The sequence below is a fragment of the Bos grunniens genome, chromosome 15 (assembly GCF_055505025.1).
Source record: "Bos grunniens cultivar Pamir isolate PY7600 chromosome 15, Bosgru_T2T1.0, whole genome shotgun sequence".
Classification (NCBI taxonomy): domain Eukaryota; kingdom Metazoa; phylum Chordata; class Mammalia; order Artiodactyla; family Bovidae; genus Bos; species Bos grunniens.
This window is the reverse complement of record NC_141179.1, coordinates 51,757,295-51,780,708: the sequence shown is the minus strand read 5'-3', so window position 1 is coordinate 51,780,708 and position 23,414 is coordinate 51,757,295. Positions and strand designations below refer to the sequence as shown.

Below are 23,414 nucleotides of genomic sequence, written 5' to 3'. Positions count from 1 at the left end.
CCTAGATCAGGGAACTAGCCACTAATATGTAGCCTTATCAATTCATTCCCAATACATGATACCCCTGATGTTCTTCAACTTTTAAGTTTAGTTCTCATGGTCTAGTCTAGGGTTCCACTAACGAAGCGTTTGCCTTAAGGTGAACTGGGCGGGTAGCAACCAAATCGGAAACGATACTGAAAACTAGGTTTCTGCTTCCAACTACTCAATGTCACAATCTTAACCCCTCCACTTTTCTAAAGGGAATTCTCAGTAATGGGGGGCTAGAACGCCCAGGGAGGGCAGTATAGTAGAAAAATTTCTGGCACTTTCTAGTACTGTTTCTTCTCTGGGCCTCAGCTTCTCCACCTGTGAAACTTGCACGTGATATAGGGTAGGAGAATTGACTTAATTTCCAAGGTCCTTATGGCTAAAATAAGTAATCCAGAAACCTCACCCTGTTTCTCGTCTAACTTTATGTGGGACACGTGGGAGAACAAAAAGTAAGGTTTCACTCCATTAAATGACCTTAATTCTCAGATACAGTTGTAATAAGCTCACAAACTCCCGACCCACTCACCCTCCCCTGGGGTTGCAAATTTCCCCTTGGAGAAGCCAAAGCAAATAAAGCCCAATCCCGCACGATGATCAGTGAAGTGCTGAGGAAACCGTCCCTCAGGGTCTCAAGGCGCTGCCCCCGCCAAGGGCCTGCCCACCTAATCACTGACGGGCAAATGAATGAGTACAACCTGCTAGAGAAACGCTCACTAAAGGGAGGCTTCAACGCGAGACCCCCAGGCCCAGAACCCACAGAGAACGACCCCTCCTCAGAGCTAGAAGGGCCAGGCCTCTGGGCCCGCAGGTTGCGGGCCCCGCCCCCTCCCTCAGGGCAGAAGGTGCGCGCTAGGGCGCGAGGCTCGGGCGCGGAGAGGGCCTGGGACGCCCCGCGCACCCGCCCTCCCAGAGTGGAGGAGGAGCCTGCCGGACTCCGGCCTTCACCACCCCGGCTCCCGACTTACCCCGGTGCGGTGGGGGAGGGGAAGTGTCAGGAGTGAGGGCCTAGGCCGGACCACCACCCGCCGCTCAGAGAGCAGCGCGCGGCCGCCACGAAACCGTCGCCGCCGCCGCCGCCACCACCGACCGCCGCTCCGGGCGCAGCGCGTAGAGGGCCCGACTGCGTCACACGCCGCCCTCCGTCAGAGGCTCGCTGCTAGCGCTCCGCCCTCGCAGTCTGCGCATTGGCAGACGCCGCCGCCACTCTACATCCGCCCTGTTATTCATTGGACCACGGGTCTTTTGAAACCGAACGTGAGGGCTGTCTTTGGGAGACTAGGAGAGGGGAAGAGGCGGGACCGAAGGAATTAGGGGGAGAAAAGGGGAAGGGCGGTAAGGAGGGACATGGAGTGCTGCCCCTCGTCGCTGCGGTTGGCTGGGAGGAGGTAGTGACGTCACATAGGGCCCCTAGAAGTGGGCTGGTGACTGGCTACATCGGGCGGGGGGTGGGATAAGGGTGATGACGCTATGCCGAGGCTCCGCCCTTCTCTGGAGCAGAGACACCGAGACTGCTGAGACTCGGGCCAATCAGAGTGAAGCTCCAGGATGGCATGGTAACTCACTCTTCTACCCTTCCTTTGCCTCAGTCCGCGGGTGGTCATGGGAAAGTTCTCCTGTCGTCCGGCCGTCATTTCCTGCCCAGACCACGTGCGGAGCTGGAGAGCCCGCCTAGGTCTATCTGCGTAGCTCGCCTGCAGCTGCTCCAAGGCCCCCAAACCTGGCCTTCTTGTCTCCTGATACATGCCAGCCCAACTTAACCTCTCCCTCTCTGAATCCATAGCATAGACATTGGGAGTGTTAGTGATGCCCTAAGGGAGTGGCTCAGCTTAGGGTTTGGTACAAATTACAATTCTTGGGACTTTTTTCCCACCTGCACTTTAGGAACCCCTAAAGTTCTAATTGAAATGATCCCGCCTCCCCTGGGATACCTTTGTGATCAGCCTTTCCAGCGAGTTGGGGTGATGCTTGGGCAGGCCTCTGTTACAGCTTTGTTTCTTTGTATTCTGTTACTTACTGTCTTATCTTCAGGGCGGGGCTCTTGGAGGTTAGAGCTTCTTTTTCAAATTGGTGTTCCTTTGCCTTGTATTCCCTGGTGGCTCAGAGGATAAGGCATCGGCCTGCCATGCGGGAGACTAGGGTTTGATCCAGGGGTTTGATCCCTGGGTTGGGAAGATCCCCTGGAGAAGGAAATGGCAACCCACTCCAGTATTCTTGCCTGGAGAATCCCATGGATAGAGGAGCCTGGAGGGCTACAGTCCACGGGTTCGCAAAGAGTCGGACACGACTGAGCGGGTTCACTTTTCCTTTTCCCCCAGGGTCTAGCCTGGGGGAGCAGGAGACAGATTATCTCAAAGGGGTGAGTTGAACATGTTCTAGAAACTAGATCTAGTGACTAAGTGGAAAGTGAAAGTGAAAGTTGCTCAGTCTGACTCTTTGCGACCCCATGGACTATACAATCCATAGAATTCTCCAGGCCAGAATGTTGGAGTGGGTAGCCTTTCCCCTCTCCAAGGGATTTTCCCAACCCAGGGATCGAACCCAGGTCTCCCGCATTGCAGGCGGACTCTAGCAGCTGAGCCACAAGGGAAGCCCGAAGTGACTAAGGGTTCCACACAAAATAGCAGGTACTGTGCTCAGAAAGCAGAACCTATTAGGATAACTACTCCACCGCCCCCTCCTCCTGGGACATTAATACAAGATTGAAATGAGCCAAAACATGGATAAAGCTAAATTGTGGGTTTTCAGTGGTGGCAAGGGATTAGAGATACTTAAAAAGTGGAGTAGTTGTGAAGATAAGATAATGGGTGGGAGAAACCTAGTACATTGTAGTTGTTCAGTAGATGCTTGAAGGAAGAAAAAAGTAAATATATGGATGATCAAATAGTAAAGCTAAATTTCTGACTCCAGACACCTTCCCCTAACTCCTCCATCAAAGTATTACTCCTTTCCCTCCACCCTCCCTTGCCTGTGCTCAGCATCAGAAAGTCATTAAGTCTCCCTGGAGGGTTACAGCAACTTCCTCACTGCCCTCCTGAATCTTTGATTTCTCACTTTCCAATCCTCAAACCCAACTCTGTTTAAGCCTTTTCTTTACTTACTTATTTTGATCACCCTGAGGCCAGGTGCACATTAAATGTTTGATGCAGAAATGAGTGAATTACTTTCTTAAGTAAAAGTATGGGATTTTTGAGTCAGAGAACCCTGCCTTTAAATCTGAGCCCAACCATGTATTAGCTGTATGAACTTGGGGAAATTTCTTAACTCTTCTGAACCTCAGTTTTCTTGTCTGTAAAATGGGGATAATATCAGTACTTGCCTTCCAGAGTTGTGAGAATTAAATGAAATAAGGCATATGGTACCAGGTACACTGGTACCCTCAATAAATAGTAGGTATTATTTGTATTCTTTAAAAAGGTTAAGAAACTCCCATTCTAAGACATGGACTCAGACACAGACAAGAAGCTCAGAAATGTGCCTTATATGAGTGAGTATTTCAGTCCAGAGTATTAGCAGGTGTGTAGGAGCTGAGCCTCTTAAGTAGTGTATACTTACTGGAAGACTGGAGGAGGAGACATTGGACAAGAAGTGCTCCAGAAGGAATTTCCTATCACCATGGTGATTTCTAAGTAGAAGAACCTCTTGTTACATACTCTGGTAGGCATGTGGCCCACAGGCTCATCATTCCCAGGGACTTCTGCCCCAGGAAGGACTTCTTTGTGGGCCAAGGCTTCCTGGGTCCACATACTCTTACTCTGCCTAATTCTGATAACACCCCTTTTGATTGTCATCACCTTCCTTCTTCCCCTGTAAAGCCAAGGAGTTTGGTGCATGTTCACCAAAGTTTGCTGAGCCAGGTTTTGTCCTGAGTATCAGGAGCTCAGAGATGTCCCTTGCTCAACACTGCACTAACCAAGAGAGACAAAGCTAAGTAAAATCCATTCTATCCTAGGAGCTCCCAGTCTCTCTTACACACGTCCTGAGAACTCACTCTATGCAGCAATCCAGGGAGAAGACAGACCACTAAGGACTAAAGAATCATAAAAGAGCAAGAGACTTTCTTCCAGTGAGATGATTCTCCATTTCTTATACGGTACATTGGAAAGAGCAGTGGAGTTAGATTCAAACAGATGTAAGTTCAGATCCTAGATCTGCCACTTTTTAGATCTTACACAAATTATTTAATTATCCTATACCCTGGTTTCCTTGTCTATAAAGTGGGCACAATATCAATATGATCATAGAATTTGCAAAAGATTTGGCCCCTGTGTGGCACATAGTAAGCATACAGTAAATACTGATTTCCTTTTTCTTTTCCTATAACTTGATAAGGAAGGGTGATGTTTATAAATGGCATATAACTAGATTTATCAATATATAAATCTTTTGTGAATATCTTTGACTTTTAACTAGAGCATTTAATCAATTGCGTTTAATGAATTTACTGGTATATTTATGATTTTATCTAACATTTTAGACTTTCTCTTTCCTCCAGATGTTCTGTTTCTGTTTCTCTTCTTTTTAAAATATACTTTAAAAAATTCTGTTTCTTTGGTAAGAATAACTGCCATTTACTGAGGCCCAGCTCTTTGCCAGATTTTTAAAATTGAGATATAATTTTCATAATATAGCATTCACCCATTTGAAGTGTACAATTCAGAGGTTTTTATTATATTTGCAAGGTTGTGAAACCACCACCACTATATAATTCCAAAACATCTTAATAATCCCAAAAAGAAACCCCAGACCCATTAGCAGTAATGTCCCAGCTCCCTTTCCTCCCAGCTTCTGGCAATTTACTAATCTACTTTCTGTCTCAATGGATTTACCTATTCTGGACATTTCATGTAAATGGAATCATAAAATACATGGCCTTTGTGTCTGACTTCTTTTCACTTAGCATAATGTTTTCAAGGTTCATCCAAGTTGTAGCATGCACCAGTACTTCATTCCTTTTTATAAGTAGGATAATATTCCATTTTATGAATAAACCATATTTTGTTTATGCATTCATGAGTTGTTTCCACCATAAATAATGATTATTCCACTATAAATAATACTGCTATGGACATTCTTGGACAAGTTTCTTGTGGACATGTGTTTTTAATTCTCTTATGTTTATACCTAGGAGTAAATTTGCTATAGGGTCATATAGTAACTCTATGTTTAACTTAAGGAGCTGCTGAACTATTTTCCAAGTGGCTGTACCATTTTACATTCCTGCCAGTGATGTATGAGGGTTTTAATCTCTCCACATCTTTGCCAATACTTGTAATTTTCTTTTCTCTTCCTTCTTTTTTTTTTTTTTTTTAATTATAGCAATGCTAGAGGGTGTGAAATGGCATCTCACTGTGGGGTTTTCTTAATACATTTCCCTAATGACTAATGATATTGACCATCATTTCATGTGCTTATTGGCTATTTAAATCTCCTTTCTTGCAGTCTTGGATTATTTCATTTTTCTTCCTGCATTGGTTTGGAAATTAAATTATTTTTCTATTATTTTAGTAATAGCCTTAGAAGTTAACCACATGCATTTCTAACTTACTAAGGTATGATGCTAATCAATACCTTTTTAGGAAGGGTAGACTTTGCTGAGACAAGGAAAAGGTGAATTCCAGGCCAGATGAACAGGGAGGACAGAGATGTAGGACCGGAAAAGAGCCCAGTGTATCCACGGGTGCAAACTGGGACTTCATCTTAGAAGTGATAGGAGCCAAAAAATGTTCTGCAGAACAATGAAGATGTAATTGCTATCTGAGGCAGAGTGGAGCTAGAGCAAAGATGGGTCAGCATAGGGTGAGTAGTTTAAAGCCATCCAAGAAAGATGTCTCTGCCCTGAAAAAATTTCTAAGAACAAAGAACACTCCTCTTCAACCCAGGAAGACTTTCCTGAGGCTGCCTAGGAGGCAGGGCAGAGTTTGGCCTGATGTGGCCAGATGCTTTCACACTGCCTCTGTCTCTGCCACTTCACTTATCTCCAAGCCATGCTCCCTCTGCCTCCACCCTCTATCACCAGCAGTCATTCTTCAGCTGCCTTTCTTGCAGTTCCTAAATCTCTTCTTGATATATCTAAATTCTACCCATCCTTCAAAATCCAATTCAATTACATCAATCCAGCAAACGTTTTCTGGGCTCCTACTGTATGCCTGTCCCAAACTGAGCTGAGAGATTCAGAAATAAATGAAATAGGTGGAGGTTCTGTCCTTAAATGAGTTCTGAACTATTGCTCATTTGATGATGGAGGAAGGAATATGGAGGGAATAGGCAGGAAGATGGAGGGAATAGGCAGCAAGTTATTTTGCTTAATTGTGGTCAGAGCCCTAAAAAAGGTGCAATGGAAAGCCATGAGAGATTGCCTGTGGAGTGGGCAGATCATGGGGATAGGGAGAGATAAGGAGAAAGTTAAGCAGAGTTCCATGTAAGAGGTGAGTATAGTTAAAATATGTGGTTGCTGGAACAGAGGATGACCAGATTGTGAAAGATGTTCAATACTGCACTAAGGAGTTTGCCCTAGATCCTAAAGGGCATGTGTATGTGCTTGCTAAGTCACTTCAGTGTGTCCAACTCTTTGTGACCCTATAGACTATAGCCCACCAGGCTTCTCTGTCCATGGGATTCTCCGGGAAAGAATACTGGAGTGGGTTGCCATGCCCTCCTCCAGGGGATCTTCCAGACCCAGGGATTGAACTTGCATCTCTTATGTCTCCTGCTTTGGTAGGCAGGTTCTATACTACCAGCACCACCTGGGAAGCCCCCAAAGCAATGAGGATTTACTAATTTGCTGCAGGGGCCAGATGTGATCAGTTCTGTGTCATTAAAAGAGCCAATGTGACTGTAAAGGGGAAGATGATGGAGAGGTAGGAGGGTAGTGAAGGAGATCTCCTACAGGGAGCATTCCTTGACAACTACATCCCACATTCACTTCCCCTGTTCTGCTCCACCGCCCACTCCACCTCTGTACCACCCCATGCTTCTGGAACAACCCTGAAAACAAATTCTCAGACAGCTTGGACTATCTGGTATGCATATGTGCAAAGGGGATTGGAGCGGTGATCATGGCTAAGGTCTTAAAGATGGTGGTGGTGTTTCAGGCACAGGTCTCCTTGGGGTATGTCTAGGTACCAGGCAAACCAACTGGGAGGTCAGGAGACACTGGAAAGCTTCAACAAAAGCAGCAGCTATTTGGACAATGGATAAACGCCAGTTCAGCAAACATCGAGTGCCTCCTGAATAAGGGTGAGACTAGAAGCTTAGATGCTTGTTCAACTTCTTTCTCTGTAAAATGGCTTTCATCAAACTTAGCTCACCAGATTATTAAGAATATCGACTAAGAGAATGCATATGAAATCCCTGGCACATAGTAAGAACTTATCTTTTTCTTCCACTTTTCCGCATATAAATCAAGTAGGAGTCAGTCTTTCAAACTGACAGTGGAGGAAACAGATTCAGAGAGGATCAGTGACTGCTGAGGTCAGACAATTCAGAAAAGGCTCAATCAGGACAAGTTCCTGCTGTAGCTGACACATCTAGCTGTAGTTAACGTGGTATATTAAGTACCTTCCACATACCTGGCATGTATGTTATCTAATTCTTACAACCCTATAATGTGGATATTCCTAAAACCATTTTAGAGATGAGGAAACTGAGACTCCAGACTGTATGATGGGGAATCGTCCAAATCACCAGATAATTAAATGCCAGTTAGAGTGCCTCAAGTTTCAGGCATTAGAGGTAGTCTAGAGGCAGGGAGAAAGGACCCAGCCCCAGGGAATAGAACTTAGAGTCAAAGGAACAGATAAGGGGTTAAGATAGGAAGCAAGGGCCAGGAGCAGGCACGTGTGGGTTGGAGCTAGACAAAGAGGATGACAGGAAGCCCCAAGGAAGAAAACCTAAATTGTTTTCAAAACTAAATAGGAGTGGTTCTTTCACTAAAGTTTTACTAATTGCTCACTTGCCCTGGGACCTTAAAGGACAGTGTTGGGGAGAATTCAAGTCAAGAAAAGTAGTTTTTAATAAGACACCTTCCTTGTAGATTTGAAGCCCCCAGTAGTAAGCAGGATACCTCTGGGTCCCCCACCATTGCTCAGCTCAGGGCCTGCCACAGAGAGGGCCTAGGCTGAGTAAATGAACAAGAGTGAATGCACGCAAAAGGGCTCTGGCAAGTTAATCAAACCTGGGCCTCTGTTTCCCCTTCTACAAAGTGATGATGAGAGCTACCTTGTGGAATTAACAGTATATAGTGATTAAGGGAATGCCCTTAGGTGCTAGACCCAATCCTGGTTCTGACACTTGCTAGCTGTGTGATTAGGTAACTTGGCTTCTGTTTTCCATTGGTGAAATGGAGATATTAATAGTATCTACCACATAGGGCTTTTATGAGGATTAAATGGGATAACACATAAAATGTAGAAGAGTGCCTGGGACACACGAGGTGCTCAAAATGTGTGGATTTAAATGGGAACGATGTGATGGAAACAGTGTCTACCTCAGGCATCCTGCACCTGCTGCATGTGCTCAGACAACCCCACATTTTAACTAGAGGAGGGATTACTGGCCTCTTCATCCTTTTTCCCTATTGAGGTAGAACGGTCTTTATAAAGGTAGCCACAAGTCCCCTTCAGGGATCCGTCAGGATGGGGAAGGAAGCCCGCGTGGAGGCTGGTTTCTGGGGATCAGCCCTGACGGTGAAGAGAGACCCGGGACTGGGCGAAGGAAGGAGATCAGCTCTCTTGTCTTATGACAGATGTGACCAGGCGCCCTCTCCTGATCAAGGGCAGGAATAGCTCTGGCCCAGAGTTTCGGGGGTGGGCCCCACGGGATCTCACTCCTTATTATGTGCTCTTCCCTTTGCTGAAATGCCCCGACTGGGTTCTGGGGAGTAAAGTTTAGGGGAGGGGCACCGAGGCTGGGGCCAAACTGGTTTAGTGTTTTAAAAGGACGAAGCTGGATAGCTGGATAATTCGTCTAGATTGGGGTGGGGGTGGATAGACACCGGGGTCAGGAAATGAGAGAATTCGGGGCCTTCCTGAATTAACTGTATGTTCTTTCAACAGGTAATGGAACGCTGCTGAGAGGTAAGGTGACAAGGTGGCTTATCCAGCGTGGCAAACCCAGTTGTCCGGGGCTCTTCCGGCTGCCCCCACGCAGCCGGAATTAGTGGGGCAGACCAGGGCTGGATCGGCATGGCATGAGGGGACGCCAGATTAAGGGGGACAGCTCTGGGTCCTGGGCCGCAGAAGCAGGGAGGGGCCAGCAGAGCAATTGGGCTCAGTTTCCTTGCCAAGTTCCGCCTCGAGCGCGCCGGCCCCGCCCCCGCCGTTCCCGCTCCGCCCCGCCCCCTGCCGCTCGCCCCCCGGGCCGGGCCTGGGTTTCCCCCCGGTGCTCCCGGCTCCCGGCCTGCGCCGGCGCGGCCTCTTCGCCGCCGCAGCCTGGGTGAGTATGGGGATGGGTATTCGGGGCTGCCTGCAGCCCCACTTGGAGGAGCTCCGTCACGCGGTCTGGCCTCCGCAGGGCCGGGCCCCAGGCTGTGGGGGTCCCGCGACCTGCCCAGGAACCGCTGCTCTCCTCTCCTCGCTGGCTGAGCTGACCCCTTTTCCCTCTGCTCCCCGACACGTGCCCGATGTGCCGGAGTGAGCTCTCCCGGCTTCACTCCGCAGCGACTCCTGGTCCAGATTATACCAGGAGGGAGGTGCGGGGGTGCTTTGCAACCACAGAGATGAGTTTCAAATCCCAGCTCTGCCAGTCATTAGCCTATGACCTTGAGCGAGTGTTAACCTCCTTGAGCCTCACTTTCCTCTTCTGTAAAATGGAAATATACAGGCTATAGTGCCTACCTCGTAGAGTTGTATTGTGAGGATTGAAAGAAACAATGTATATCTAGTTCTGAACAGGGTGCCTAGTACTCATCCAACAAGTGTGGATTTTGGACTGGAGCCTGAAAAGATGTTTGAGGATCTCTGGAAATAAACTAGGGATACTCCTGAGAAAGCAGTTTTCAGTGGAGTGGTACCTGTGTAGAAAGAAGTTAGAGTTGACTGGGGCTGAACAGCTGCCCTTCAGATAGGGAGCTCTCTGTCCTGAGGCCTGGGAGAGTAGAATGACCCAGTTGGTATGGACTTATTAGTAATCCAGATCACACAATCCCATGTTGTATAACTGTGAAAACAGGCCCAGAGTGGTTAGGTGACTTGCCCAAGGTCACACAGCTAAAAGGGAAGTTAGGTATACCTCCAAGAAATGGAACAGACTATTCCTGAAACCTTATCATCCCCTGTCTTAGGCACTGCCTATTCATTCCCTGAGGATCTGCTCTTCAGTTTGGGGGTCCCAGTGATTCCTGAGTGATCCAGAGCAGCTGGCTTCAGGAAGGGATGTTGGAAAGGGGCACTAGTACCATTACAACCACAGAATTTGGATTTGAGCTGGGTGGGGAAGGTCTTTGGGGATGATCCGAACAATGTCAGAATGTGCTTAATTTGGGAGGGCCACCAGAGCCACTTCCACCACTCTCTGGGAAGCGTCTAGCCCCCCGGAAGTACTGGAGCTTGAGCAGTTGCGGCAGGCTGCCTGACAGAGCCTGGCAGAGAGGTGGGTGGAGGAAGATGGATGAGAGGCATATCCACCTGGCATTTTCCAGATTCCAGGAGGAGGCTGGCCTCCAGGAGGTCAGAGTTCTTCCTGAGGGCGGGGCCAGGCAGAGCTGGGGCTTGGTCTCCAGGCCAGGCCCTGGAGTCCAGAAGGGCGGGCTCTTTGCGGGCTCTTTGTGTATCTGAGTCAGCCATAGTTTGGCAACAGGATGCCTAAGTTCTGAGGACGGCTTTCCCTCAGGTTCAGCATGTCCTTTTGAGAAAGGACCTTCCTCTCTCTGTGTCTTGGTTTCTCCGTCTTTAAAATGGGAACAGGGCTAACTCATCTATATAGGATTTGTTTTTTTAGCTTTTTTCCTCCTAGGGACAGTTTCCCCTTCTCTTTCCCCTCCTAACCTGACCCTTCTGCCCAGAGCTCTGGCCCAGGGAGGAGGGGGTCAAGGAAGGCCAGAGTGCAGTGTGTGATGTTGAGTGCCATGTCTCCTCACTGCTGGCTCTTCCTTCTATTTGCTGTGTGACCCCAAGCCAGTCCAGTCCCTGAGTCCTGCCAGTCTCTTGGCCTCAGTGTCCTCTTCAGTGCCCTGGGGTTGGGGCTGGACTAGGATTGCTGGTGTATACTTGGCTGGTAGTATAAGGCCTGACCCTAGATATCCTCATCTCATTGGAGGGGGGCAAATCTCAGACCTTACCTAGTTCCTGGAGGAGAGTGGACAGGCCCCTGGGGACTGGGAAGCCTCCAGAAGCTGACCAGGCAGCTCTCTTCAGCAAACAGCAAGCCTAGGCTAGCACCAGGCCTGATGCTGCAAAGCCTTTCAGTCTCAAAACACGTGAGGCAGCGGGTGGGGACAGGCAGGGGGTTGGCATTCTGCTGGCTTCCATGGAGTCCTTGCCACTGTGGACTGCGGTGCAAGCACACAGAGCACACAGAGCCTGGGAAGGGACTGAAGGTGCAGAAGGGTCCTGAGCCGATGGATGAAGCTGAGAGAGCCGATGGGAGGCCCTGAAACATGGAGGCTCCAAGGTCTGGGGGAGGAGATGGGCCATTCTGACCACTGGGAGGTTTTAGGATTGTTCCTGAAACAAGAGAGACTAGTTCAACCAGCTCCTGTCAAGCCAGGCATAGGGATGAGAAGTTTTCCTGACTTACTCAAGCTTCATCTTAGCATAGATTGGGTTCATTCTTTCCTCTGAAATGGAGGGTGAATGTTCTCATGGGAGTCTGAGTCCATCTTCCTCGTCCTGGGCAGTAGCTGTCCAAGCTTAGGGGCTCGGTGGCTTCCTTCTCAGATTCCCCCCACCCCACAGCTAAACTGAGGACTGAGCACAAGGGCTGGCTTCCCCACTGAGTACCAGCCTCACTACCTTGGGCCCTGACAGCACACCACTCCATCCCCAGGTCTGACAAGATGTACCAGGTTCCACTGCCGCTGGACCGGGATGGGACCCTGGTCCGGCTCCGCTTCACCCTGGTGGCCCTGGTCACGGTCTGCTGTCCACTTGTCGCCTTCCTCTTCTGCGTCCTCTGGTCCCTGCTCTTCCACTTCAAGGAGACTACGGCCACACACTGTGGGGTAGGGTTTGTTGGGGGGGGAGGCATTGATACCTTGTATTCAGGCCTAATCAGATCTGTTTTGAATCCTGAATCTCTTGTAAAAGAATTAGCCATCACACATTACTGGGCTGCTGGGGGTGCCTGCAAATGGAGGTCCCAAGGACTAGTCTCCCTCCACCTTTCATGGAGGTCACTGGGGGACAGGGTCCCTAAAGTTGGGTAGCTCCAGAACCCAGAACCCAATCCTTACTTCACAGAGGGGCAGATTCAGCAGCCCCAGGGTTTTCTGGAGGGTAGAGAATAAGACTGGGCTAGAGGGCACTTGGGGCTTCTTAGTGTGGCTCTGTTGTGGGCTGTGCTTGTCTCCATGGGAATGTGATTATGTAAGTGTGTGTGTTAACTGTGAGGGACATGACTATAATGGCTTTGATTGGGGTCTGTGTGTGAGAGAGACTATCTGTGCCTGTCTGACTGGGGACCTGATTATATGTATGTACATGTGTTTTCTGGGGTAGGTCCCATGACCTCTGAGGTTCCCTAGGTGTCCATACACCCTCTTGGATAGGGATATGGGATGTTGGGCTAGAAAGAAAGTTGTGAGTTCTTTCTCTGTAGATTATTGGAATAAATGGGGTAAGACCTCTGCGAACCTTTATTATCTTCCTAGTTCATCCGCTGACTCTGGGTTACTTGAGACTCAGGGACAGCCTCACTTTCCCCATGTCTAAAACAGGGTTGAGAATTCCTGTTCTCCTCCTTCTCAGGGTTAGTGTAGAACTCCAGGTAGAGGAGATGGGAAGATGGTTTGGGAAATATGAAGCGTGAGGAGCAGAAGGAGGAAGAGGAAAAGGAGACTGTCAAGTTGGAAGACAGGGCAGGAGAGAAAGTTAGCCAAGAGTCTCTAAGTGGGAAAGACTACATGAACCCTTGGACCAGCCTCACAGAGAGCTCAGAAGGCCCCCAAATAGCTGAGCTTCCCACCTTCGTATAAAGAGCATCTGCTCGAGAATATGGGGTACAACCACGACTGGGATCTGACTGGCAGGTGTGGGGGCCCACTTTATTTATTTATTATATACAAATAAAGGAAATCAAGAATATCCTTCTTCTTGATTTGTCAGTGGGTGGATATGGGCCTTGAGTTGCAGCCAGTATGGTGAGACTTAGAACTAGGAGCCATCAGAAAGAACAGGACTGGAAGAAAAAGGGATGACCAGTTGATCTGAAGCGGATGATCAGAAAGGATTCATCCAACAGCCTCTCCTGACCTGGTTCTCACTTTAGATAATGCATCCAGTATTCTTTTACCCTGGCCAACTCCTCTTCATCTTGCAAAACCCTTCTCAGGTGTCTTTTCTTTCCGATAGGCTTCTCTAGCCTCCATGGGGCAAGCTTAATCACTCCTTCCTCTGAGTGCTCGTAGAACTGGTGTTCTCTCATACAGTTCTGTCACACTGCATGTGTGTCTCTCTTTCCTACTAGGCTGGGAGCTCCTTGAAGGTGGGCATTGTGTCTGAATCAGAAAGTATTTGTTGAATAAATGGATAGGACACCCACCTTCCACCCCAACACACAGCAGCCCATTGTCCTGGGAAAAGGAAGGCATGATATAATGTAGTCATAGTCCATACAGAAAATTATAATATTTGTATGGCATATGGAGTTAGACGGAATAGGGTGTTTGCTCTGGCCCTTGTAGCAGGCTCCAAGGGATAATGGGATCAATAACCTCAGCATACTTATAACCCATTCTCAGCATACTCCTTGGGGAGCTAAGGCTGGAAGGGTACTTGGCCTCTCTTGGGCAGGACTAGGCCTAGGGACCCCAGGGGTATTTTGTCCCTACTCCTTGGGAGTACTGTGATGGATCCACGTGGAGATTTTCATGTATGATCTGGATTTCTCACCCAGATACTAAAGAAGTATCTTTAGTCTGTAATTAGATGATTTTGCCCCTGCTTGCATGTCCCCAGTGATGGGGGGTGGGGGGCTTCTCTCCTTTCCAGGCAGTCGATTCCAAGGAGACTTAGTAACTAACAATTAGCAAGCTCTTTCTTACAGTGAGCACACCCTCTCTTTCTGGTGGGTATCTGTCCTAGCTCTGGCTCTGCTTTAAGACCTTTGGAGCTGCTTTTTCCACCTGGCTTCCAGACAGCCCTGCAGAGATGGGAAGGCAGTAATGCAGGGGCCCTTGAGTTTTTTCTTCTTAGGTAGCATGGTTCCAAATCCGTCAGGCAATCCTTATAAGACATATGCCCCTGGGCTTGGCCCAGTTAATCACTATTGTCTTCGAGGACCTGATCTAGGCATAGCACTTCCTATGGCCTGGGCAGTTCAGCCCAAAACAGGACTGTTCTATTCCTGTTACTGGCTGTTAGACCTCTGTGAACGCAGCCTGTGCTGCCACGAGGTGTTTCTGCACAGGTGCAGGCTGGACACTGATACCGCATGTTCAGCCCCCTCCAGATCTCTTTTGGACCCTGAATCTATTGTTTAAGATTAGCTAGCTCTCTGATGGGCCCAGCAGACATATTCAGTTCTGCTCAAACACAAAGGGGCTAAATCCTATTCTGCTTTCTCCCTTTCCCTTCCCAGAAACCTGCTTACATCCCTGGACCCAACCCTCAGAAAAGTCCCCACCCCCATCTCTGGCAAAGGGATCTGCTGTGGGCTGACCTTGGCCGCTATCACTTCTTACCTTTGCAGAGTGTTCTGGGATTTATGACACGGCCTTGTTGGTCCTGGGAAGGCTGTGTGCCTCAGCAGGCGTGGAGATCTGGGCACTGTGGGCGGGAGGCAGGCCCTAGGGAACTGGGGGTGGGACCCTGAAGTCTTAGAGCAGTCTCAGTCTGGCTAGAGCCCTCAACCCAAGCCCCGGATCCTTCAGCACCCAGTGTGAGTGTTGCTTTGTGCGCCTACCCCCACCCCAATTTCCCGAAACTGAGCTGGACTAGTGTGGACTGGGGTTCCCTTAATGGAGGGAGGTCTGATTCCCATGGGGAGATTTGGTTCTAGGCCTTTTAATCCAAAGCCATCTCCATCTGCCCCCCAGAAGGAAGCCCAGCTTGAAGGGTCATGTAGTCAAGGGGAGTTGGGGAGGGCATTCTCTGTCCAGGGGAAGAAGGGAGCAGAAAAATCCCACCCCCTCGGTCTAGGTCTCTGTTTCCTGGGTCTGGCCCAGCATGGCAGGCTCAAGCTGAGCAGAGAAGAATCCCATGACCCCCAGATTCCTGAAAACCTGGAATTGGGTGACATGGTCTTCTCAGAGAGGAAGAAGATAGAACTCTGGGCCACCGGAGAGACCCTTGTATCTTGGGGGTCAGGGTACTGCTGGCCTGAGGCTTAGATCATTCTGAGCCTGGGGGTGGGATGGCTGATAGCCTGTGGTCCCATTGAATAGGTTCTGGGCCCTCCCATTGTTCCTAGTTGAACTTGGGTGAAGAGCAGGAATGTGGTCAGACAGGGTCAGTAGGAGAGCTTGGGCCACTCTGAGCCAAGGGTCCTTTGTCTGGGTTACTTGGCCTGAAGAAGGCCTTGGCTTGGAGACTTAAGCTGTCAGGTGGCAAGAGGCCTTAGTCCTAATGTTTAATCCTTGCATAGTTCTGGGCCTTGGTCTTCCCTTCTGTGATATGGGACTAATAACCCTTCCATCCTCTGACCCTTTTCCTGAGTGGTTATGAGGGTCATGGGAATGAGGCAGGCCATCAGAACTCCCATGTCCAGGCCACTGGGAACCTTGATTCTCCAGACTCTTCCAGAGGTGAACCTACAAGAGCAGTGTGCCAAGGGGACTCCTATGAGCTGACCGTGCCTCTCTCTGCTGTCCTGGCCCTTTCACCTTGTACCTCCTCTTCCGCATTTTCTTTTTCCTTTATGCCCTTCCTACTCTTTCTACTCTGCCTCTTCCCTGTCCTCTGAGGAGCTAGCTCTAGAAAATGCCCCACTTTCCCAGGCCCAGGTATCCCCACCAGGCCCCAGGTTGTGTCCCTTGCCCTGCCTGAGCACCACTCCCTACAGGATGTTCTCCGCGGCCTCCCAGCCCTTGGACCCCGATGGGACCGTGTTCCAGCTCCGCTTCAAAGCCATGGTCTCATGGGTCATCACTTTCCCTGTGTTCGGCTTCTTCTTCTGCATCATCTGGTCTCTGGTGTTCCACTTTGAGTACACAGTGGCCACTGACTGTGGGGTGAGTGCCAGGCTCCCCAGCGCCTGGGTCAGGGCCAGTTCAAGAGATGGCAATAACGGTAGAATGTCAGAGTCAGAGAGAAGGCAGAGGGTGAGAGGGGAGGGGGATAAAAGGATGGTTGTGGCGGGGGAAGTCAGGGGGTGTGTTTTGAGGAGAGAGAGCCAGGGAAAGTAGAGTCACAGTCCTCCAAGACTAGAAGAGGATTGTAGAGGGTGCAAGGTGGCAGAAGGGGAGGAGGGGGAAAGGAAGAGAGAGGGAATAGGCAGGAGAGATCTCGAGAGGGAGAAGAGGTCTGAAGAAAGACCAGACTGGAAAGGAAGCCAGAACTATGGGCTAAGATGAGGCCAGGAGTGAGGAGAAGTAACGAGTGGCTTTAGCCCTAACAAGAGGTCTGACCTGAGAAGACCCCAGCCCTACCTTGTGTTCTTCTAGCTTGGTTTCTCCTCTGGCAGTCTCAGGCCCCACAGCCTGTATCCTCAGAGCTCTGCCAGATGGAAACCTAAAAGGAGCCCCTGCTTCTAAGAGCAGTCCACCAAGGCTTTTCTGAGGGCCCAGGGGGACGCAGGTTCTGTATCAGAGGCATGGAGTTGAACATGGACTTGCCCTTAGCATCTTATTCCTGCAAGAGACAGACTTAGGCACAGATGTTCCCAGCACTGTGAAATGAGATTCCTTTTGTGATAAAAGGAGCACAGAGATGGTGGGTTCAGAAGAAGCTCTTCACCCAGCTCCAAAATCAGAGACTTCCTTCCTGGAGTGAGGGTTGGGGTGGGGGAAGGGGAGTAAGGGTCCGGGTCGGGGGAGGGGAGTGAGGGTCCAGTGTGGGTGGTGTGGGTGGGAATTGTTGCTGTGGGGGTGAAGAAGGATTTTCATGAGTGCCAGGTTGACAACTTTTGATTTTATCCAGGGGACAATGGGGAGCTTTGGAAAGATTTTAAGCAAGAAAGGGACATGATCAGATTTGAGGTTTAGAAGACCATTCTGGCTCCTGCGTGCAGAACAGATTTAAGGGCAGCAGGGCAAGAGCAGGGTGCAGGGGTTTAGTTCATGGTACAGGAGGTTCCGGAGCTGAGATGGGGACTATGAGGTTAGAGAAGAGGGGATGGAGTTCAGAGAGGAGTAGCAGGTAGTTCTGATAGGAATGGGAGCTGTGCACATATAGTGGTTAGTACTCTGCATTGTCATAGGAATTTTTATCCAGTTGGCAAGGGATGGGGAAGAGGATGGGTGGTAGGAAATAAAGAAAAGTCATCCATAAAAGTCAGGGGACTTCTATCCAAGGGCAAAAGAATGAATCTCTAATGGTGAAACATGACATGCTATGATAAGGAAGTTTTTGGACCCTCTCCCTTTACACCATGTGAATTTCTGATCTGTTGCCCTGCCATAGATCCACTGAGTCATGTCCTCCAGGCCAAAGGGTTCCTACTCTTGGGGAAAGGAATTATGCTCCTGTCTCTCAGTACCCTTAGCTCTGGGCTTTTTGGGGAGGGGGATTTGGGTACTGTGTACCTGGGCTCTGATAGCTTCTCTGTTGCTTGTTGCTGGCATAGTTGGTGAGTGGGGAATGTTAATACTTGGGATGGCAGGGGTGAATATGAGTACCTATACCTGATTGTGTGTGTGTGTGTGTGTGTGTGTGTGTATGAGAGAGAGAGAGAGAGAGAGAGAGAGAGAGAGTTTGAGTGAGTTGATGAGGGAGGCAGTTCTTACTCTTTGAATGCTGTGCCCACCCCTAACCTGAGAGGAGTTTGCGAGGATGGGACGAGTAGCCACAGGGCCCTAATTCTCTAATCCTCCTGAGGCATTCCCCCAAACTCTGTATCATCTCTGCCCTTTACCTATTTCCCAGCATCAGTCAGGACTCTGGGCCCTTGAGTGCTCTGGGCTCTCCCAGCCAAGCCTTAGATGTTGGTACAGTTCTCCTTAAAGTAGCTGAGGTTGGGGCAGGTGTTTTCAGAATGAATATTCTAGGAAGTGAAGACAACACTCCCACTAACCCTACACAGGGGACCTACCCAGAGAAGCAGGAAAGTCAAGTGAAGAGGCTTGGAGGTCTCAGCAGTGTCCAGTCCAGATATGACTCCCACCTGTCACTCAGAAGCCAGCCTTCCCATGGTCAGTAGCCACATGCTGCTGCTGCTAAGTCGCTTCAGTCGTGTCCGACTCTATGTAACCCTGTAGTTGGCAGCCAACCAGGCTCCCCCGTCCCTGGGATTCTCCAGGCATGAACACTGGAGTGGGTTGCCATTTCCTTCTCCAATGCATGAAAGTGAAAAGTGAAAGTCAAGTCGCTCAGTTGTGTCCTACTCTTCGTGACCCCATGGACTGCAGCCTACCAGGCTCCTCTGCCCATGGGATTTTCCAGGCAAGAGTACTGGAGTGGGGTGCCATTGCCTTCTCTGCAGTAGCCACATAGATCACACATTTTTTGGCAGGCTTTTCAGGAAAGTTTGTCTTCTGAAAGCCATTGCTTATACTCACTGCAGATGCCTTGCCTACATTATATTTAGTATTCACCATCACCCTGCAAGGCAGGTGATATCCCTATTTTGCCAGTGAGGAAAAGCTCAGAGAGGTAAAGTGACTTGCTCAAGGTCACCCAGCTTAGAAAGGCAGAGCTGGGATGCACACCCATTGCCTCCAAGCTGCCTCATCACTGAATATCTGAGACTGATCTTGAGTTTTGGTATCTCAAGTTGTACCTTGAGAGCATCACCCTCTCTGAAAGCTCTGCATTCAGCTGCCTCTGACAGTGCTGGGGGGAATCCATCTCCTTTTCTGTGAAGGCTTGAGAAGGCTCTGGCTGGTCCCACCCCAGGCCCTCCCCGGCCCCGTGAGCTGCTTCCATCTTTGCCTGCCTTCCCAGCCACTCTGAGATCCATTCAGCATCCCCACTGGCAGACAGGAAGGGATCTTCCAGAACTCCATCTCTGAAGACTGGTCCTGCTATCATCACAGCAGGGTCATTCCCTCTCTGGGTTTCTGGGCTCTGGTACTGCTCTGGCTCTTGTTGAAGGTCTAAAAGAGTCCACAGAAAGTGTGGGCAACAGACTGGTAACTTCCATAGTTATGGAGCCCTTTAGAAATGCAGATTTTCCGATTCCAGAGCTTCTGCATTCTCACACAATCTCAGATGAGTTGTATGCATATTAAAGTTTGAGGCATTAGAGTCAAAGAGACTCTTTAGGCATTGGAGTCTAAAAGTCTAAGAGATCTAGAGTCTAGAGTCTAAGAGATCCTCCTCCCATTCAAGGTCTTCCTGTTCCCATCAAAACCACTGTTTACCTACCCTGCATTCTCTCACTCTCATATAAACAACACACCAGTCCTTGCAGTTGTGTGATATTATCTCCTCCTTCCTCAGCTTCAAAGAATGACATTCCATTTCCTTAAGAAATGAGGAATTCCAGGCTTTGAGAAAAATGGATGAGAGATATACATAAGAACAGGGTCATTTTCTTAGACTACACCAGGTTAGAAACACCCACTTTCTTCAACATGATCAGAATGGGGGTATTCTTCTGGCCCAGCTCCCTTGGGATCTCCCAGCACCTTCTATTGCCTTGCTACCCCTGACCAGAAGAACAAGTGAACTGAAAGCAGTCAGGAAAGGCTCGGTTGGGAAGTGAATCCAGCTCTGTCCCAAGGAGGCTTAGATGTTTCCATCCTTGGGACTGAATCTGGGATGCTGGGCTCATGGACCCTCCCACAGTTCCTTATCCAAGTCACAGTCCTGTGCTGTAGGCTCAGAGAACATCTGAACCTGGCTGTAGCTTTCGCAGCCATCTGTAGGGAGATGGAGACTGTCCCACTCTGCACCTGCATGAACCCCAGGTTGGCTGGGGAGTCAGAACCAGGCACAGGAGGGTCTGGGACTTGGAAGGGGAGGTCTCCCTGGAGAGCTGTGAGGCTTTGAAGGAGGACTTCCTGGAGGGAAGGGACTGGAGCAGAACCTTCTGAGTGTCAAGGTGTTTATTGGAAGAGAAAGATCTCAAGGTGGGCGGGGCATCAGGGGGTCAGCGCCCAGATGGGTCACAACTCTCTAGGTGCCCAATTACCTGCCGTCGGTGAGCTCGGCCATCGGCGGAGAGGTGCCCCAGCGCTACGTGTGGCGCTTCTGCATCGGTCTGCACTCGGCGCCCCGCTTCTTGGTGGCCTTCGCCTACTGGAACCACTACCTCAGCTGCACCTCCCCTTGTGCCGGCTACCGCCCGCTTTGCCGCCTCAACTTCGGCCTCAATGTCGTGGAGAACGTCGCGCTGCTAGTGCTCACCTACGTCTCCTCTTCTGAGGACTTCAGTGGGTGTCCAGACAAGGGAAGAAGGAGCGGGGAAGGGTTCGGGGAAGGGATGTCCTTGCCTTCTCCCTGCCCGGGACCTCCCGACGTGGGGCTTTGGGTGCTCCCTGCAGGGCGTGCTCCCATCCCTCCTCTCTCCCTCCAGCCATCCATGAAAATGCTTTCATTGTGTTCATCGCCTCATCCCTCAGTCACATGCTCCTCACCTGCATCCTCTGGCGGCTGACCAAGAAGCACACAGTAAGTCAAGAGGTACGGTCTACCCCTAGTGGGGCTCCAGGCGGCACAGAGGACAGTCAAAGACTCTCGTCCTCAGGATGTGGGTAACGGTGAGGTGGAAACTGGAATTCTGTGGCAAACTGGGGCTAGGGCTGGACTTGGGGACGGGGAGGGTGATGGGTCAGAAACTGGGGTGGTTTGGGTAATATGAGGACCTGGAGAACATTTCTAGAAGAGATGGAGGCTCCATATGGGAGTAGAGGGAGGGGCAGCACCTAGGCTGCAGCAGGTTAAGAGCACTGAGTCCTGGTTTGTGGTCTGTAATCATTCCAGTCTTACCCCCACCACCCCTCCCCCCTCCACTTCTCTTCTCCCCACAGTATCTGGAGGTGTTGGGTTGGTAGATAACTCCAGGTAACTTACTCTGTCCCCCTGAAATGGGAGGGACCCACTGCCTCATTGGCCTCATTACACCCCCAAATGCAGGGCTATGAAATGCCCATCATTTCTGCTGCCCATGCCTGTGTCCCCTTCCATGACTAAGGATGGTTAAGACTCAGCCCAGGAGTTGGGGCCAAGAGGGGAGACTGTCCATACACATCTAACAAGCTGCAGAATGATCACAGACCTCATCCCCTAGGACCGCAAGTCCTACAACTGGAAACAGCGGCTCTTCATCATCAACTTCGTCTCCTTCTTCACGGCTCTGGCTGTCTACTTTCGGCACAACATGTATTGTGAGGCTGGAGGTGAGACCAGGCGAGGATTCCTAGGTGCTCACAGTGGCCCTGGGATGGCTGTGATGCTTCCTGTGTCATGTGTGATAGGGCAATGGTCTTGGGGGCTGCCTGCCATTGTGTTCCAGACTCTGTGTAGTGATGCTGCGGTGGTGGTAGTCTAGCAAGAGGCCGCTGGAGGGTAGAGAAGGAAGCTGATCAGGCCCTGTTCCTTGTGTCCTTGTCACAGTATACACCATCTTTGCCATCCTGGAGTACACGGTCGTCCTGACAAACATGGCGTTCCACATGACAGCGTGGTGGGACTTCGGGAACAAGGAGCTGCTCATTACCTCCCAGCCTGAGGAAAAACGGTTCTAAACCCTTCTCTCCTCCTGCTGGGGAGGAGGCCCACTGCCCAGAAACTAGGAACAAGATACCACTCTGGCCTCCCCTCACCCTCTGTGTCCTCTCTGAGCCCTACTGAAGCTAGGGGAGAGGGGAAGGAGGGAGGAAGGGCCCAGGACAAGGTTTCACCCAGCCCTGCTGGGTTCTTCTTTCCCCCATTCCACGTGTAGGCACAGAGGCCTTTAAGCAGCACCACTTGTACCTGAGAAGCCCCAAGAAGCTGAGCTGGCAGGAGAGCTCCACCATCTGGTGCTAAAAAAAGTCCTGAGGTTCATAACCACCATCCGGTTCTTGGCCTTTACATAGCCACCTCTCGCTGAGGTCAGGGACCACTGAGCAGCGGCTGCTACCAGAAAACCACAGCCATTTCTCCCCATGGGGTCATTCACTTGACTCATGTGCTAATCATCTGCTCTGCACATTCAGGCCTGTGACCACAGGCTCTTGCTAAGGTTGCCCAGGTGTCCTAGTCCTGACTTCACCTCTGATTTGGTGTGTGCCCTTCCCTAGCTGTGCCTCCATATGTCCGTGTGGATGAAGCGGGGGCGCAGCGGGGGAGGGGGGCTGTATGATTTGCGAGGGCTGTGCCATTCTGCTTCTCCCTGTGGAGGTGGTCTGTACCTAAAGGATGACCTCCAGAAAAAGCCCTGACACAACATGTATTTCCCTTCCCTTCTGAAATTGCTGACTTAAGACTCTTCCTCTTTGGCAAAGGTGCCAGGTAGCAGGCTCAGAGGCACAGATTCCTGCCCCGAAACGGGCTCTCTGGTGTTCCCCCCCATTCTCCCTCCTGCCTTAGGCCCTGTGCTCTTTGGGTTGTACATTTTATTTCAAAGGGAAATAAATTTTTTTTGTCAACAATCTGGGCTAGGCTTACCTGTTTGGAGCCTCATCTCTTTGTTTCATGGAACTGAGGTGGGGAATAGGCTCCAGGACAGAGGGAATAGTCTATGACCAGTATGCCCCACCCCGACCAAACACACACTTAGGCCTTGGACTCTCCCACAGTCTAAGCCGATTTTGATGAGGAGGAGTGACTTTTTCTGCAGTGACTCCAGGCTTGGAAGCTCTGATACCTGGGAGAGCCTTCAGTTCAGTTCAGTTCAGTTGCTCAGTCGTGTCCGTTGAGGCAAAGGCCTGAGTGCTAGCCCCAACTCTGTCAGTAAAGATTTGTCCCCCTGGGGGTATAAGAAGACAGTTCTCAGGGCATGACTGTGAGAGCACCTACCTGCAGGCTGATGACTCAGCCTCTCCCTTTCTGAGCCTTAGATAAGGAAGTTTTTCCTCTTGCTTTGCATCCCAGACTACTGCAGAATCTGTGGCTGGGCCCCAGGACAAGACTGGGGCCCCTCCAAGGGAGCCCAGAGCTTTGTTAGGGAAATTGGGGGGTGGGGGGACCACAATGAAGTCTATT

At 50.1% G+C, this 23,414-nt stretch overlaps 2 protein-coding genes across 31 annotated transcripts in view; one reads left to right on the top strand and one right to left on the bottom strand.

Annotated features, from left to right (window-relative positions):
* The window catches only part of NUP98 (nucleoporin 98 and 96 precursor), an 86,733-nt gene extending 85,576 nt beyond the window's left edge, over positions 1–1,157 (bottom strand). For all 4 annotated transcript variants that reach the window (XM_086340474.1, XM_086340475.1, XM_086340476.1 and 1 more), the window contains exon 1: positions 999–1,157. The gene's annotated coding sequence lies outside the window, so the exon portion shown is untranslated. The remainder of the gene's footprint in view (positions 1–998) is intronic.
* Positions 1,152–22,861, top strand: PGAP2 (post-GPI attachment to proteins 2). 27 transcript variants are annotated; one of them, XM_086340505.1, is made up of 9 exons: positions 1,514–1,586; positions 3,983–4,162; positions 9,087–9,107; positions 12,016–12,190; positions 18,367–18,475; positions 20,407–20,659; positions 20,803–20,897; positions 21,517–21,625; positions 21,843–22,861. In XM_086340505.1, exons 5-9 carry the CDS (start codon positions 18,437–18,439, stop codon positions 21,971–21,973), a joined length of 627 nt encoding a protein of 208 aa, XP_086196631.1. In that variant the 5' UTR covers positions 1,514–1,586; positions 3,983–4,162; positions 9,087–9,107; positions 12,016–12,190; positions 18,367–18,436; the 3' UTR covers positions 21,974–22,861. The 27 variants fall into 27 exon arrangements, 26 of the variants coding, with proteins under 26 accessions (XP_086196608.1, XP_086196607.1, XP_086196631.1 ...); XM_086340502.1 differs by having other exon boundaries at positions 20,803–20,909; XM_086340486.1 differs by lacking the exon at positions 18,367–18,475 and adding an exon at positions 16,189–16,357.
* Positions 22,862–23,414: the final 553 nt, after the last annotated feature.

Coding starts and splice junctions, on each gene's coding strand:
- PGAP2 (XM_086340481.1), top strand. CDS start 1,493: ATGACGCTATGCCGAGGCTCCGCCCTTCTCTGGAGCAGAGACACCGAG. Junction 1,587..9,086: donor TGAAGCTCCAGGATGGCATG/GTAACTCACTCT, acceptor TTCTTTCAACAG/GTAATGGAACGCTGCTGAGA. Junction 12,191..16,188: donor CTACGGCCACACACTGTGGG/GTAGGGTTTGTT, acceptor CACTCCCTACAG/GATGTTCTCCGCGGCCTCCC.